The sequence below is a fragment of the Balearica regulorum genome, chromosome 5 (genome assembly GCF_011004875.1).
Source record: "Balearica regulorum gibbericeps isolate bBalReg1 chromosome 5, bBalReg1.pri, whole genome shotgun sequence".
Classification (NCBI taxonomy): Eukaryota; Metazoa; Chordata; class Aves; order Gruiformes; family Gruidae; genus Balearica; species Balearica regulorum.
In genome coordinates, this window is record NC_046188.1 from 58,706,577 (window position 1) to 58,723,570 (window position 16,994).

General features: G+C 40.7%; 1 protein-coding gene across 2 annotated transcripts in view; it reads right to left on the reverse strand.

The window, feature by feature from the left end:
• The window catches only part of DENND5A (DENN domain containing 5A), a 70,750-nt gene extending 54,071 nt beyond the window's left edge, over positions 1-16,679 (reverse strand). Inside the window, exon 1 of one of the 2 annotated variants that reach the window (XM_075755137.1) lies at positions 16,429-16,679. In XM_075755137.1, the coding sequence (XP_075611252.1) occupies positions 16,429-16,537 (109 nt within the window). In that variant the 5' untranslated portion in view covers positions 16,538-16,679. The remainder of the gene's footprint in view (positions 1-16,428) is intronic. The other variant, XM_075755136.1, reaches the window with a different exon arrangement.
• Positions 16,680-16,994: the final 315 nt, after the last annotated feature.

Sequence of the window (16,994 nt, forward strand, 5' to 3'; positions counted from 1 at the left end):
CAGGAAGTTTCAGGCTGACATACTTCTCAACATCAAACCTTCAAAACAGTAAGAAGCCCATTGTATTTTGTAATGTAAATAATATCATAAAAGCATAGAGAAACATCATTTCATGAGGCACTGTACAAATCCACAAACACCACTTTAGAATGAGACCTGGTGCCGCACCCAGCAGAGGAATGACAGTAAAGCAAGGAATTTCAGAATTTCTTTGTCATTAGAAAAACCACTATCTGTGGCATCCCACTCAAAATAGGATCAGTGGAACAATTTAAATTAAAAATAAATAAATAGAGAATGAAGGAGGAGTTAAAGATTAATGGTTCACTAATCCAGTTTAGCCCATGTCCTTACAAACAGCTTAAATAGTTCATAGTGATCCCCCAAAACAGGAGGGAAGCAAAGAGTAAACCACAGAGATTCTTAAACTGATGCACTGAAGAAAACATGGGACTACAACAGAGCTTGAATAACCTACATGGGTAACTGAGTAACTCCTAAAGCTGCTCCTCCTCCTGAGGCCCAGCTTGCCGACCTGCTGGCTAATAGATTTTTCAACACCAGCAACCACCATCTGGCTTTGGTAATGCCCCTTCTTTCCCCTTCCTTGTTTCACACTTCACCAGCCCTCTAAGACTCCACCACAGGGTGGAAAAGGAGCGAAGATGCTACAGCAATCAGTGACCTGAAAAGATTTTATCCATCTGAACTGTGGCAAAACCAAGCTACTCCCACTGTTACACTATGCAGACAGACAGCCTCATTACAGTCTTATATTGCTCTCTCCTTACTTGTTACCACATAATTTAAAAAGACATGCATAAAAGACTTAAGCTCTTAGCCTAAGCTTGCTTATCAAAAGGGAAGTTATCATCTAGGCATAACCTCTGAAGCAATCTCCTTGGCTGAGCGGTGCCCAGGATGTCGAATGCCACTGCTACCAAGACTGCTGGCTCCTCCTGTGGCAGGCAGAGCTCAGCCCACAGCAGTCTCACAGAGTGAGGGACACTCAGTACTGACTGGATAAAATCTCACATAAGAGGCAGGTAATTCTCCAACCCCTCCCTCTCCCCTCTCTTCATTGAACTAACTCTGATGGACTGTATCGCAAGCATAAAGGAAACTACAAACGTGCTCAAAATGACCAAAGAGTTGAAACACATTACATTTAGTCGGAACGTGTAGTTAAAACCAGCCCCTTTTCAGAGCTGTGTTAAAGGTCACAGCACTCCTCTAACAGCCATCTAATACAATTTGCAGCATATGGAACCATAAGGCCTGACGGACTTCCAGTTTTAACATTATTTATGCTACCTTAAACGATGCTGGCATACGTGTCTGTAACTTGGACTTCCTAATTACAAGCACGTTGGAACAGCTAATGCATACACTCCAAGTACCCTATGTTTGAACTAACAATCAGACCTCACTTTATTGAGTGATATCTTACTGAGTCACGTAATACTGAACATAAGCCGTATTACAATGTAGATATGCAGTGTACACAGGAAACCTCTCTGTCTCTCATTTTCATGCTCGTACCTGTATTACTGTTCTTGCTGCTCAACCTGTGAGCAAAAGACAGCTGTGTCTGTCTCGGTCTGATGAGAATTAGGACTTACAAACTCAGAGTTACTACATGGAGTTTCCAACCTGTGTAGGACAGCATTGCTTTGGAAGTATCTGCATGAAGCTATCCATATCAATGGGTACCACTTTTGTACAAGATTATGCAGAAGGGAAAAAAGTTACAGAAACTAAAATGAACTAAAACATTCTTCAGTTCAGTAATCTGCAAAACACTATCTTCTGGAGCTTCCCTCAGCTTTGAGGGGGAATAAAAAGAGTGAATTCTGAAGGTCTAATTTTAGCTCTGTTTTGATTTACCCAGAGAAAAATCTGATTCACTGCTTTCCATATTCCTCTTCAGGACAACAGTCTTCCCAACACAGTAATAAGAAAGTAATAAGGTTGTACAACTTGTAGTTTCAATTACTTATTACCTCCCCCCAATATATAAACAATTACCAGTTTCAACTGAAAAGTCTATTTACTGCAAGTGAAAAAGATGAAATTTTGAATTCTCAACAAAACAAAAGAGGAAAACAAGACCTTTTTAAAGGCCTGGAAATTCAGACTTGAACCCTTCCACCACACACACATCCCTTGCTCCATTCCCTTCCCTTTTTTGACTATGCCATTTGCAAAGTTCTGTTTACAACCTGAACCATGGGGGAGTGCAATTTATGATTGCTATCACTATTATTAGGTTCATGTAACCATGCTAAGTAGTAACATATTTCCTGTCAAACCTTCATGTGTGGTCATGAAATAAGCTAGACCTGTACTGAAACCTCTTAAGACATACATTGTGAATGCAAGCTATGCCTGCCAATCATATACATCCTCTCAGGTAGCTTATAGCAACAGAAGCAACACATATCCAGATGGATTGCTTGCAAGTTTCTAATGCAAATTCCCAAGAAAACTTCTACATGACTGTAATAATTCGATTTTCCCTGATGAGTACTTTGTTTCTTTATAAGTATGTTCCTAACCCCAGATTTTTTTTTCCTCTTCAATACCTCAATCATTCATTCTAACTCACATCCTGCCATGAAAAGTTTCCATTCATGTAAAAGTTCTATCTAGTACAGAACAGCACCATGTGGCTTAAGTTGTCATTAATTTGAAAGGGCAAACTTGATTAAAAAAAAAAAGTCCCAGGGATACTTTGCAAACAACACTTTTTAAAATTGAACCACAGTCTTATGCATATGCTGTCAATTCACTATTTGGTTTTAATTTTTAGAAAGAGACTGCAGTGCTGCAGCCCTAAAAATTATGCAAGACTGAGAACTGTACAGGAACTTCTCCCTGCATACTAGCTAGAAAAAAGTCTTTGAGCAGCTATTTCAGAAGTAGAGTCTAGCTCAATTTTCCTTCTATGACAATAAAGAGGAAGTCAGAAGCAGCTACCCTAGTTACCAGAAAAAGTGCCTGATAAAAGAACTTGAAGTCACACATCACTGATTTTAAAGAATCGTTAATACTGCCACCTTCGTTTGTTCGTTGAATCCACTGATCTGCTCAAAATAATAACAAAACAAAGACATCCAGAAAGCTCTACTGATTCTGATTAAGTGGTTTGTTGCTTTCACCCTGCCAAGCAGCTTCTTTCTTTAAATTCTTGTGATATACCCTGTTATTCATCCAATCCATTCAGTCTTGGTGTACGTTTATTGTATACATGATATCTTCAAATAAAAAAATTATATTAGATAGCATGAAATCAAAAGATTAACTTTGTGTTCTCCACATAGAGACACTCTTACAGGAATCTGTTAGCACACAGAGGCTCTATATGCAATTCCTGCCACCACTAAAATTAATGTCTTAATGAAGTAAATATAAAACAGCTTCCACATGAGAGAGTCATATCGCTGCAATTAAATCAATAAAACCAATGAGAGTCTGCACCAGCAACAGAAACTATGAGCTGTACACTTAGGGCAGCTTTCGTGTACTATGTAACAGACTGGAGAAACTTCAGATTCAGAAGACCCCATAGAACCCTATAACCATACCCTTTACCTCTGCACTTTCTACGCCACAGTTCAAAGAATCTTGCAATGGTGGGAGTATCCCAATTTGTGCAGGGTGGGGGCTGGACACTGAGTTGACCATGACAGCCAAAGAGTTGAGATTTTCCCAAGTGTGGGTTGATCAGTCAACAAAGGGATTTGAACAGTGCATTACTTATAAACATTATCCAGAGAACAGCCTAATTCTATCCTGCTTTCAATTAAAAAATACAATAAAGCACAAAGAAATACTTAGGTGAAAATGGGTATCATAGGACATTTTGAAAACAATCTCTCTCATTCTTGGATTTTGCATGAAAACAGAGTAACTGCAATAACATGCCTGTCAAAGGACATAACACATAGGAAAAAAGTCTGAGATTGTTTCCAGAGATACAAGAATGGCAGCAGGCCACAACACATTTAGAATTAAGTTAATCTAAAAACAGCAGCTAGTGTCATAAACAGCAGTAGGATTCCCAGTTCAGCCAGCAGTTGTTCTCAGTACGCACAATAAGGCTATAGATATTAAGGTACATAATTATGTTTACTGAACATAAAATTACTCTAGCTCTAAAATTCATGATCCAAGTCTAAATAGAAATAGCTGGCTAGGAAAACAGACAGTATGCATGCTTCTGGAATCCACACTGTAGAAAAGAGAAAATTATGGAGCAAGAAAGAGCAATCTAGGGGGAGGGGGGCACTGGGGGGAAAGAGGTGGTATCTACACTGAGAGATTTGAGGACTTCTCGTTTAGTCAAACTGACAGATGACCAATAGTTGACCTGGTTACATTGTAAAAGCAAACACAGGTGCTTAAGATACACGTAGGCACGGAAAGACAGTCAAGTCAAGAACCAATGTCTTAAAACCAAAGGTTAAAAGGTTCTATTAAAATAAGACTTGCCATATTTCCACTTGCTGGTGGAAATGGTCAAATATTCTATTTCCAAGTCTTAATAGCAAAACTGGGATAATCAAACAAGTAACTGAATTATATGGCCTGTACCACACTAGATGTGAAATGAGATGGCAATCTATTGACTCATTCTAGCCCTTAAAAAAACAGACAAGGGAAATAAAAAAATAAAAAAAGGGGGGCAAAAGCCCCAGATACAGCCTTCTGGAGAACAATACCATTCTGATTTTTTCAGAACCCCATATGCTAATATTAAAGAAAAATCCTTTCAATACACAGCTAGAGAGCTATTAATATACTAATAATTAGCCAAAGTTTAAAAACAAAACAGTAAGTTTCTCCAATTCCTTCTTTAACAAATATTAAACCATATATAACTGCAAAAAAAAAAAAAAAAAGTCCTCTACAATATAGGAAATAAACATGTGAAGTTTGGCAGACTAAGGTATGAAATTCATTAAACAAGAATTCTTGGAATAAAAACCATGATTCAAGAAAAGCTGCAGCTGCCAAATTTGTACACAGCCACTCCATCAATGCACAAATGCCTTCAGATTATGACTTGTTTCCTTCCTTCCAGTTCTTCCTCCTTAAGCAGAACTGCACGTATTTCTCATTAGAGAGGGCTCCCTTCCCCAGCAAACCTCTTCCTCAGATATACACAAAAAAGAATTCTTCCTTTTATCCTGGAAGGCATAAATGCTCTGTCCTGCACTTCTAGTCCCCTTCCCCCTGTTAGCAAGACCACCTGGCATAGCACAAGCTCCAGTGATGGTCAGGCCAGTTAATTTGTTACTGGAATGGGGACTTTAACAGATTTTAAAGCAGATTGGGTTATCCATATGAGAAAATCTTCAGAATCACTTCCATTTTATTGCAGCACTGCTCTTTAAGGAGCTGGAATCAGGGGTTTCATTCATTGTCTCTAATGAATCAGGGGTTTCAATCGCCATCTCTAACGTCTGTAATTCCATTGGATTTGTAACAGATCTACAACCTGCAATTTTCACATCTGGGACTTTCTCTAAAAACTTCTTTATGCAAGTTACTGTTCCACTTCCCCTCACAAAAGAGCTCAAAGGTAAAGGAAGTCCACTGTCTGCCTTTCTGAAACAAAGGTGCAAATACGGGTTATGGACACACTGCCTTCCACTTGGGTATCTATCTAAAGTACAACTGAAAGGTGTGTTGGGTGAGGTGCCATACTTCATCTGTAAATGTTAAAAGACCTTCTTTAGAACTGGAGAGAAAAGGAAGAAAATAACTAGAGTGATGAAAGGCTCTAATTTTTTTTTTTTTTGGCCTGTTTGTCATCTAGGGAACCCAAACTTGCTTGTAAAAGTCCCTTATCCCAATCCCATGAAAACACATTCTTTTCAGCACACAACATACATTTGAATATTCAATGGACAATACAATTCTTCCTACTACAGTCACTAAAAAGATGAGAAGACAAAAAGTTAACCCCAATCTGTCGACTGTAAAAGATCCTGTTGTTTTCCCATTTTCTTTTCCTTTCCAGAATTCAAGAATTGTAACATGAAGAACCTCACTGTGAATTGAAACAAAAACAAGAGTTCATTTCACTAACTGAATATCTAGCATAAGCTCCACTGGATACAAATAACTTCTTGACCATTCATTGCTTCAATAGTATAAATTCTTCCAAGTCCTCTATAGCAAATGAAAATGTAGAAATTAATATATTTCCATTCATCATTTAAGTTTCAGCATTCATCTAGTTGGTAACAAAATATATTGCCACACACACTCTGGAACAGTTTCAAATAGTGCAACAATGAATTTAAAGCACCACAGAAAAACAGCTGAGGACTTCTGCATTCTGTGATTGTAAGGTCAGGAAACCAAAAGCTTTTGTTTTCATTTTTCTGGTACCATTTCAAGGAAGGCGGGAAGAGGTGGGGCAGGGAAGTGGCAGAAGAAACCATCAAGAATCTAAGGCAGCTTTCTAAAACACAAACAAGAAAATCCCCCAAAAAAGTCCTCAGCTTGCATCTCTAAAAGCATCCTAATCCCTCGCTCTCCCTTTTTTTTTTTTTTTTTTTTTTTAAACTACTTTGCATGTAACACAGGAAAGCAGATGGACACCATGTATTTTAATCAAGACTGCCTGGCAGAAATTTTCAGGGAAATGTTCTTTGAAACAGCATTGTTTTACAAAACTACTTTTCTGCTTTAGCCACAGCAAAAAGACTTACAGAAAGATATTTAGGTTTGTTTCCAACTAAACAACAGAAGCAGCACTCAAAATTACAATGACAGGCGTGTTCTCAGCCACAGGGGTTGGGGGGAAGCACGCCATTTCCATTACACAATAGATCCAAAATACACACAACAGAAGACACTAAGAAAGGAAAAGGGTGGCTTATCTTCAGAATAGAACTCAATTCTTTTACATGTGCTAGAAATATAAAACAGAAGTGGAGACAAACATATTTTAAGTATATTTAATATAGAAATCAGCTGTTCTCCTTATGCCTATCTAAGATTGGCAAACCCAGAGAGCCTACTTCAGGGAAGCCTAAGCAAACAGAAGTACAGGCCATCTCAGGCAACCCTCCTGAACCACTGTGGATCTCCTTTTACAGTGACACGTCCCATGCAGGTAAATGTCCCTATTTCTTGCACTTCCACTGCCCTCCAGCTCTGAGGACTGATGGAAACACATCTTTGTAACAGCACGAGGATCAAATGTTATTGAAGCATCTGTCTGGTCCTTTAACCAAGTATTTCTATTCTTCTGAAATACCACTCAGATTTGGCATTGAAGAGGAAAGCCATATTTTAAAATACACATGAAGTCTTTCAAGCACGTTCCAATGACGTACAGAGGTCAGCAAAATACAAAAAGTTCAGCCATACAACCATCTCAGGATACGAGTCCTGTCCAGTATGTTTCACTTTGTTATCTACCCTTTGAAAACAGTGTTTTGAAGTAACCTATCTTAATAAGGACTGCCCCTTCCCCCCCAAGAAAAATGCCCTGTAAGAAAGTCATCAAGTTGCTTGATGGTTTGTTTTGGGTTTTGGTGTTTTGTTTTTTTTTTTAAATAGAAGCGATTTCTAATACTGGAAAATTAATTGGATGTGCTCACAGTTTGGTCAACAGATATGACAAACTCTGAAGTTTATCTTAGCTCTCACTGTATCCTTTCTTATCATCTCACCAACCATTTCTCTCGAGCTTTCTTCCTTTTACATGTACCATGTCAAGCTTACCTTTCTTCCTCACAGGGCATGATTCATGTCTGGTAAAAAAAAAAAAGTTTTCAGTATGAAAATCTGATTAGAACAGGAAGAAGAAAGTCCTGTACTTTTATTCAGTCCTGAAAACACAAGTCACAGGTCCAAGTTAACTACTTGTATCTGTGTATCACCCCTCTGTTCAAAGTCATAAACAAAGATGATGGCTCATGGTTCCACAGAATCAAGATTATGAGTTAAAGCCCTTCTCTGGTTGAGTTTGAGGAAAACAAAACATTACAATTATATATAGTTTTAACTATGGAAGACGTTATATGAAGGGAAAAAAAGACACACAAATAAAAAAGTCCAAATACCCCCAACATACACACCACACAAGTACTTCCCAGAGCACACTGTCACTCACACATAATAAACTCAGGACTACCCATGGAATGAATTATCAAAAGAACCCTCAATTCACCTCATTCAGCAGATATATCCAGATTCCTTCATTTTCCAAGCCAAGATTAGGCCCTGTTTATACAGCCTCACCCATGAAATGGCAGCCATACTCAAAGCATCAACAGATGCAAGGGCAGACCTCTGCGTAGGGAAGGTTAGCTTGTGATCCTGAGCACACTTCCAACGGAGATGTGAACACTGGGACATCTATCCAGTGCTCACTGCCAGCGATGACCTTACAGCATTAAAGCAAACTCACAGAGCATAATTAACTTGTACCCCTTAGAGGTCACGTCAGTCTTGGGCAGATCATTCATATGGATTTCAGTCTAAAGAACTTTTTGAAATGGCCTCTAATGGAGCTGTGCTTGAGGGCTCCTATGCCAATTTCATAAATGGCTGCGCATTACCAACCTCTTTCCTCACTCCCTGGAACCTGCTCCACTGAACCACGTGCAATGGGACTAGCTAGTCCTCATGCAAGGGAAAGAGGCAGGAGCACACAACCACAGCAAGGGCAGGGAAAGGGAGGCCATGACAACCTACCATTACATTGGCCTGGGCTGCCATAAAATCTCTGCCAGATTCATTCTCAGAAATGACCGAGATACTGATAAACAGAAATTTTACGGGCCTTCAGGGAAACTTTGGAATGAGTTATTTCACATTTCAAGCTACCAGACAACACACATAAAAGAATGAGAAAGGGACATGACAGTCTTACGTTGGTTAGAGCTGGCACTGACCTTATTAACTTAAGGGACTTTTCCTCAGTGCAATTCTGATGACAGCTCAGTAGGACAGTGCTGGGCTTGGGGAGCAAAATCAGGAAACTACAGTTTGTAAGGGAGCTTGCTTAAAGTAGCAAGTTAAGGAAGAATAAGTAATATTAGCTCATAAGAATTTATGCTTATAGAGGATGGAAGCAATGCACAGATCAATACACTGCAGTAATCTCAAGATCTCTGACCACATATTTCTGTAACACAGAGTACAACTGTAGACACAAGCAGCAGCAACTACAGTTGCAAAAAAACTTTCCAAAACTCACCTGAAGTCATGCTGAAAGAATGTTTCTGTAAAACCAACCTTTTTTCCTCACTCAGTTAAACACTGAAATGTTGCTATATCTAAAAAATAAAAAGGTTGCTTTTGACTGCCATTTTATCTGTCTGCAGATCACTTATCCGTAAAATGCAATAAAGTTTCTTTCTCCAGATGCTTCAGTATCAGTATGTAAATGACTCAATACAGAGGTATGCATTGTAGTTATGACTGATCATACAACCAGTAAAAACCAAAAAACTAAATAAATAAAGCAATAACCAAATAAAAAGGCAATATTCTACACTTCTACAGGAAAGATTGAAACTAAAGGTCTCTTGACCCATCAAATCATAAGCAAAGTAGTATTTTCCTGGAAAGACTAAAGAAACAAGTCTTGAACAGAAACACTCCAAGTAAATTCTTCATCATTCATCAGTTTGTGTTGGAATGCTTGATAATTTCTCTGTGCAATAATATTTTATGCCTCTCAGGGTTAACATTCCAGTTTGATGCAAACTTGACTACAAACCACAAATCTGAAAGGGTTATCATGAAATTCAGAGAGAATAATTGCTGCACAACATACATCAATAAGTAATTGCTTCTGACATTGTCACTTCATGCGCATTATTTCTGCTACATGAGCCCTGTAGGTTAGAGGGAATTCAAAAGGTAAGTATGAGAAGTTATTTCCAAGAACACTCAAGTAGGAGTCAAAAGGCAGATTAAAAAAATAGTAGTGTTTTGTAACTACAGGATCAATACTTTGAAAACGGGGGGGGGGGGGGGGGGGGGGGGGGCACTTATTATTTGCAAACTGCAGTATTTCCCATACAATCCATTTAAGATGTTTTCTTTGTGTAGTTTCTCTCTTGCAACAGAAACTGCAAAGAAAACAAGGCAGCACAAAAAAACCCAAAGGAACAAAAAGCCAAATCAACCCATCTTTGTATGCCTTGCTTTAATACGGTGAAATTCCTATGGCTTTTTAAAAAGGCTTCAAAAGTCAGACTTGTAAACTTCAATTCTTTAGACGCTGTTTTAGCATCTTTAGTCTACTCTCAAATCAAGAACCTGTAACCTTTTCCCTTCCCCACACCTTACCTAAGACTCTTCCAAATGAGCCAAATTCATAACCAAATACTGAAGGGTGGAAGAATGAAGAGTTTTGGGGGTTTTGAGGGAACAATTCTGTAAAGCACACAGCTCAGTTTAACCTAAAATACAAATACGGTAATCACAAGATTGGTATTATGAAACATTACCTAATAAACTGTGGCTTTAAATGTAGTTCAGCAAAGTACAGCTGCTTCCCCCTTACATCAGCTCTCCCATTCTTTATTCTACATATCAGCTACCCCAGCACGTCTGCCTCAGTTCCCAAAGAGACAAAAGATCTTTTTGGCACTCAAACGTGGCAAACAGCTCCAGCTTCTTGGGAAAAGACAGAGGGGGTAGGGAGGAGCGGAATAAACTATTATCCGGATTAAAATGTTTCACATGTGCCAGTGTAAGTCCAGCCAAAAGTTGTTGCTATCTAGTGCCCATCCACAGTGACCTATGGGAAAAGTGTGTGGTCTCAGCCTTGATGCTACTGGAGAGGCCCCCCCAGAGTGAGCACCTTGGTTAACAATCCCAGAGAAGCAAAGAAACTGAAAAACCTCCCTTTTAGTCTAAGAATGGATCCCCCAAGGGAAGAGGCACACCATTAGGGAACTGTGGGAAGCTTCTAATGATACCATCCATGTTATGGACAAAGAGGAAGAGGGGGAAAAAACCACCAAGAACAAAACCCCAAAATCACAGAACACTTCAGCCTTTGGAAAAATCAAGCAATGGCTCCCATCAATGCAATTTACTTCTGCAGCAAGCATTGGTACTACTGCCATAGCAAAGATAGAGAAATTTACTCACGCACCATTTACCCGAGGAATAAACAGTACTGCAGAAGAGCTTCACTGCAAGAATCACAGCTGGCTCCAATCCCAAACACCATGTCTTAATTCCAAGATAAAAATGCCCAAAAGAGGAAAATACAAAACAGGTCAAATGTCAGCCAGAAAAGGATATCTGGTAATTTAAATTAAGCTTGCTCTTCTTCCTCCTCTTACCCTTTAGCGATACCTTACAAATACCTTTGAGGCAAAATAAAAGCCTGTAACTATTTAAGTTTGTTCAACTTGGAAACTAATACAGGCATCAGTAACAGCATTACTAAATGGACTACCACAAAGGAAATTATTACCCCAATTCTGAAATACCAAGCAATTTATCGGTTTACGTATGTGACAAATGCTTTCAATCACTTCATCACAACCATATTATTTTAAAGTTTATATTGATACAGAATGCTGTTAAAATAAACAGGAAATGTATGAAGATAAGCTGTCATTTTAAATCTGAAGTCAACAAAATAGAAAAATTGTGACACTTCAATTACAGAAGGATGAGGTGAGACAACATTTCTGGTTTACTGGTGAGGAGAAACACTTGCTCTAATACCAGACTGTCAGATTAATTTTGAGTGGAGCTAGGTGAATACTTTATACCATGTATCACCTTCCTATAGAATTTCAGACACTAGCACTAATAAAGCAGCTACTGTGCCAGCATACAGATGCCTCACTCATCATCAGTTCTCTTATGCTACATAATCTACACACACAAGAGATCTTGCCTCAACACCAGTCAAAACAACATACAAAAAAAGGTATGAGAGACTAAGAATAACTAAAATGCTATCACGTTATCATACACAAGAATGAAAGGAGATCTGATATGGATTCGGAAAAGGCACATGAAGAGTGTCTACAGGAAGGATATTTCCTGGACACATGGGCTTCACCTAACGCTCATTTTCACTTCCTTTAAGGACGAAGCTCATGATCAAATGGACGACTCAAAGCACCATGATAAGGACCTTGACAAAAGGAATATAAGTCCATCTACTGAATAAATTAATTTTGGGACCAAACCCTAAAAGGCCAGTTCAGACTGGGAAGAAATGCAGAAAGTGATACAGGTGACAGACTAGTCACTGGCATTAGTCTTCCAGAATAAGATTATTTTAAAAACAATCCTATTATGAAATCATCAATCTTTTCTTCACAGATTATAAGTATTTACTTTCTTTTTTTTCTCTTTTTTTTTTTTTTACTATTTCTCCTTTGTAACACTGTTATTTCTGAAATAACTATTATCATCTTTATGATATGACATTCAAGACTACCAAGGTATGTGCAACAGAAAATCTTAGTTTAGAATATGGTGTTCAGATATTTGGGTCTGAATTCCACATTTTGTAATAGCAACTCCCAGACTACAATTACCATTGCATTGCACTTATGTGTAAGTTGATTCTTTGTTTTGCCACTCCATAATAAACAAACTCTCTCGACAAGTGTTTGTTAAAAACTAACACACCACAGAGGAGGAAAAGAAAACAAAATCTTTAGCGAAAAAGAATGTAGAACAAAAAGTTCCATATAATGCAAGTAATTTCACCATCATTCAGATCACATCTAACTGAACACATAAGGGACTCCAGTTGAAAGATGAGATGAGGCATCACTTCATTCTCATTACCTTTCCAGGGCACAGTCATACAACCTAAATTAAGAAATCCTATCATAATGTTGCAGCATTACAGTAAGTTATATTACACACAGAAGATTTTTGGTAGTTGATGTATTTAATTACTTCCTAGTGAACACCAAGCAGACCATGAGCCAGCAATGTGCCCCTGCTGCAAAGACGACTAATGGTATCTTGGGCTCTATTAGTCAAAACATTGCCAGCAGGTTCGAGGGAGGTGATCCTTCCCCTCTACTCTGCACTGGTGAGGCCACACCTGGAGTGCTGTGCCCAGTTCTGGGCTCCTTAGTACAAGAGAGACGTGGACACAGTGGAGGGAGACAGAAAAGGGCCACAACAATGATTAAGGGTCTGGAGCATCTCTTATATGAGGAAAGGCTGAGAGAGTTGGGACTGTTCAGCCTGCAGAAGAGAATGCTCAGAGCAGAATCTTATCAATGTATATAAATACCTGAAGAGAGGGTGCAAAGAGGATGGAGCCAGGCTCTTTTCAGTGGTGCCCAGTGACAGGACCAGAGGCAAGGCACACAAACTGAAGCACAGGAGGTTCCAACTGAACAACAGGAAACACTTTTTCACTGTGGGAGTGACTGAGCACTGGTACAGGTTGCCCAGAGAGGTTCTGGAGTCGCCATCCTTGGACATACTCAGAAATCATCTGGATACTGTCCTCCGCAACTGGCCCTAGGTGGACCTGCTTCAGCAGGAGGGTTGGACCAGATGACCTCCAGAGGTCACTTCCAACCTCAACCATTCTGTGATTTCCTCTATGAAGGAAATGTGCCTGTAAAAGACCTTTGCAGTATACTTAAAGAGATTTCTGTCATCACTTTTGGGACATCAACACCACCTGGAAATGTGGAAATGCACCTCAGCTCCTCTCTTGTCCAGCTCAGCAAATGAGTTTTTTGTTGGTTGTTTTGTTTTACTACCACCTAGTATTTTTTTTAAAATCTGCTTAACAGGTCACTCAGTGGGAACACAATTATCAAAATAAGAAAGGATGCCCAAATAACCAGATCACATGAATTTGGAGACAAAAAAATCCCTAGCAATGGAGAACATGTTATCTTTAACCCATGCTAACAACAAAACCCTAAATACAGTACTTCTCACTATATTAAAAGAAAACATATATCTATAGTGTGCATTTTCCGTCAGCCAGCCAACTTTTTCAGGAAAAAGTGTTACAGCTGTGCTATTTAGTAAGCTTCCAACATACAAAGGAAAATCACTATCAGAGGTGTCTCTTTAAGCAAAGTAACTATACTGAGCATCAATTCATTATCTTATGCTTCATTTTTAAGTCTGTAGAAAATTAGCATGATCACTATTAAGGTTAAATACCCAAAATACACAATTTCATTAGCTTGATGAGAACAAAGTCTGCCAGCAGCATCTCCGGGGGCCCTAGCAGCGACTGCCAGTTCTCTGCAGCGGTGGGGCGGTGATGACATCATGCCAGGCTGAGCTCCGGCAGCCCTGATGCAGAAAAGCCCTGGAGAGACTCGCTGTGCCCAGCTTCACCGTGCTGGGGAAGCATCCTGCACCCACCAGCTGAAGTGCCAGCACCTCTCCTCCAACAATGGACACTTATGAAGCAAATTGTTTCAACAGTACAAGGATTCAGAATCTATTTTTCAGCACAGAAATAAAAAAGGGGGGGGGGGAACCAAACCACACAACAGTGCACAATAACCCTTTCATTCAAACAAGAAAGCCTTCCAGGAAGTACAAAGTGTTTCAAAGCTTTATTCAAAACCCACTGAAATCAACAGAGGCCCTTTCCATTTATATCAGTGGACACTGAAGGAGGCTATAACCTAAGACCCAATCTGAAAGCATTATCAGTCACATGATCATGCATTATTAATAACACAACAAACTCAAGAAAATGCACTGGAATTCCAGCTAGCTCATATGCTGTGACGTTACCATAAATTTATCTCCTCCTCCTTGCTTCCCCCTCCTCTTTTTTTAAACCCTTTCCTCAAATCATGCAAAAAATCAGTCTCTCCCATAAATACTAAAACCTATTCCATCCTCCCAAAACCCACATTTTGTCACAAGCAACACCATTACAGTATCATGCAGGAATAACAGACTCCGAGATATATTGCATGCTACAGTTTTACATACTATAGATGTAGTCCTTGACAGGAAAAGCAAATACAGAAAGAACATTATGCTCCAGCTTTCAGACCTGCGCACTCAGGCAGAATACTTTAAAAAAGCTACTGATATCTTCCAGTTTACTATTAGATAGCTAGCTCAAAGTAATACACTGCTGTTTTTAAATTTCATTATGTGAAGAGACTTACTCCCATTCCTATCAAGATCAGGGAATATTACTGAGTGTAGCTTGCACTACATTACACAAATAGATATATAGCAAATGAATAACAAAATTAACATCAGAAACTGTTTTCAATCCAGAAACCTTGTTCACTTGTGATTTAATCAAGAAAAATCTGTGGAAGCTCACATATTCCTCAATGAAGTTGTACTGCATTTTGTTCTCTTGGATTTCTTAAATTAAATTGATGCTGTAATTTAAAGTGCCATTATAGAGCAGACTGTTGTGCTATATTCACTCTTCAAGTCTCAAATTGTAGTCTACAGTTATTTTAACATCAAACACAAATTCTTCTAGGGTAAGGTACTGCTCAGCATGTCAAAAAGATGAGAAATTTTGTTTGAAGTCGTTAAAATAAAAAGGGGGAAAAAAAGAAAGTTTCCATCATAGCCAAAGTTTAGAAGAGTTCAATGTAAGAAGTCAACACAAATTTCACTCTACAAGAAACAAGTGTTTATTTCTGAACAGTTAAAGAGGCTAAGCAACAATCTAATTTAACTGAAGCCAGTACAGTGAAAACTAAAGCTTAAACAAGGCACTGCTAAAATAACGAACCTTAAAAACACAGGTTTGACACAGTGTTGTGGGACGGACTGATATGGTTTAGCTGTGTATCTGGTGTGAACATTCTCACCTAGCAATTACTTCCTAATCTGATTTCAGATACTGCTGGAAGAGAATTCTTACCCTATGCTACAACAACACTTAATACAGAACAAGCAAAAAGTCTTCACTTTCTGTCCAAAATCTGATTCATTAAGATTATCTGCGAATGTCCAGGAGCCTGACTAAAAGTTGATAAATACAACCATGCTCCAAAAAGAGCACAGCAGATTGCTGTGAAGACAGAGATGACCTAAAATTATCCCACCGCCACCATATAACCTTCACTGGGAAAAGGCCGCTGAAACGAGGTACTTTGTTGGGGTTTTTTAAGAAGTTGGGAACACTTCTACGAATACACGCTTGTGCACAGCCGGGCATTTCTGCACGTCAAGCACTCCGGGCCGCTACACAGACCCTGAGGCGCCGGTGCCGGCGGCGTGAGGCACAAGCGCCGCTGCCCGGGGCGGGGGACGCCGACGGCTTCCTTCGGCTCCCCCCGCAGAGCCCCGGGGCCGCCCGAGACGGCGCCCGGAACCCGCGGAGCGGAGAGGCGGCGAGGCCGGACCCCGCCTCCGGGGCTGCCGTCCCGCCACTGCCGCCACAGAGCCGACCGTTAACGGCCGCCGCCCCCCGACCCCACGGCCACTCACCGGAGAGCTCGTCCGGCTCCAGCCCGGTCTCGGTGTCCAACCCGCAGATCACGAAGTAGTCGGCGAAGCGGCCGGGTGCCGAGGAGCCGCCCCCGCTGCCGCCGCTCATGCTGTAGCCCGAGGGGTGCGCGGGGCTCAGGGGGTGCGGGGCCGGGCGGCGGCGGGCGGCGGGGCTGCGCCAGCTGCGCCAGCTGCGGCGGCCGCCTCCATGATGGAGCGGAGCGGGCAGGGCCGCACGGCATTGTGGGTACAGCCCCCAGCTGTTCCTGCGGGGGGGCGGCCCGGGCAGGGGAACCGCAATGCTGCGCCTGCGCGCTGGGCTCGGGGGATGACGTGATGCTGCTGGTCCAGCTGGGGGAGGGGGGCGGTGCGCGCGCAGAGATAGCTGGGGAGGGGCTGAGGGGGGTGGTCTCGCCCGCCGTGGCCGCTGGGTTGGCAGCTCGCAGCGCCTCTGCTTTCTGAGGGGGCGGTGAGGCGAGCGGGCAGCCATCAGGGCATGCGGTCAGACCAGCGCAGGACAGCAGCTCTGTGCTGTACCCTCTGGCGAGGGTTCCGCGCCTACAGCA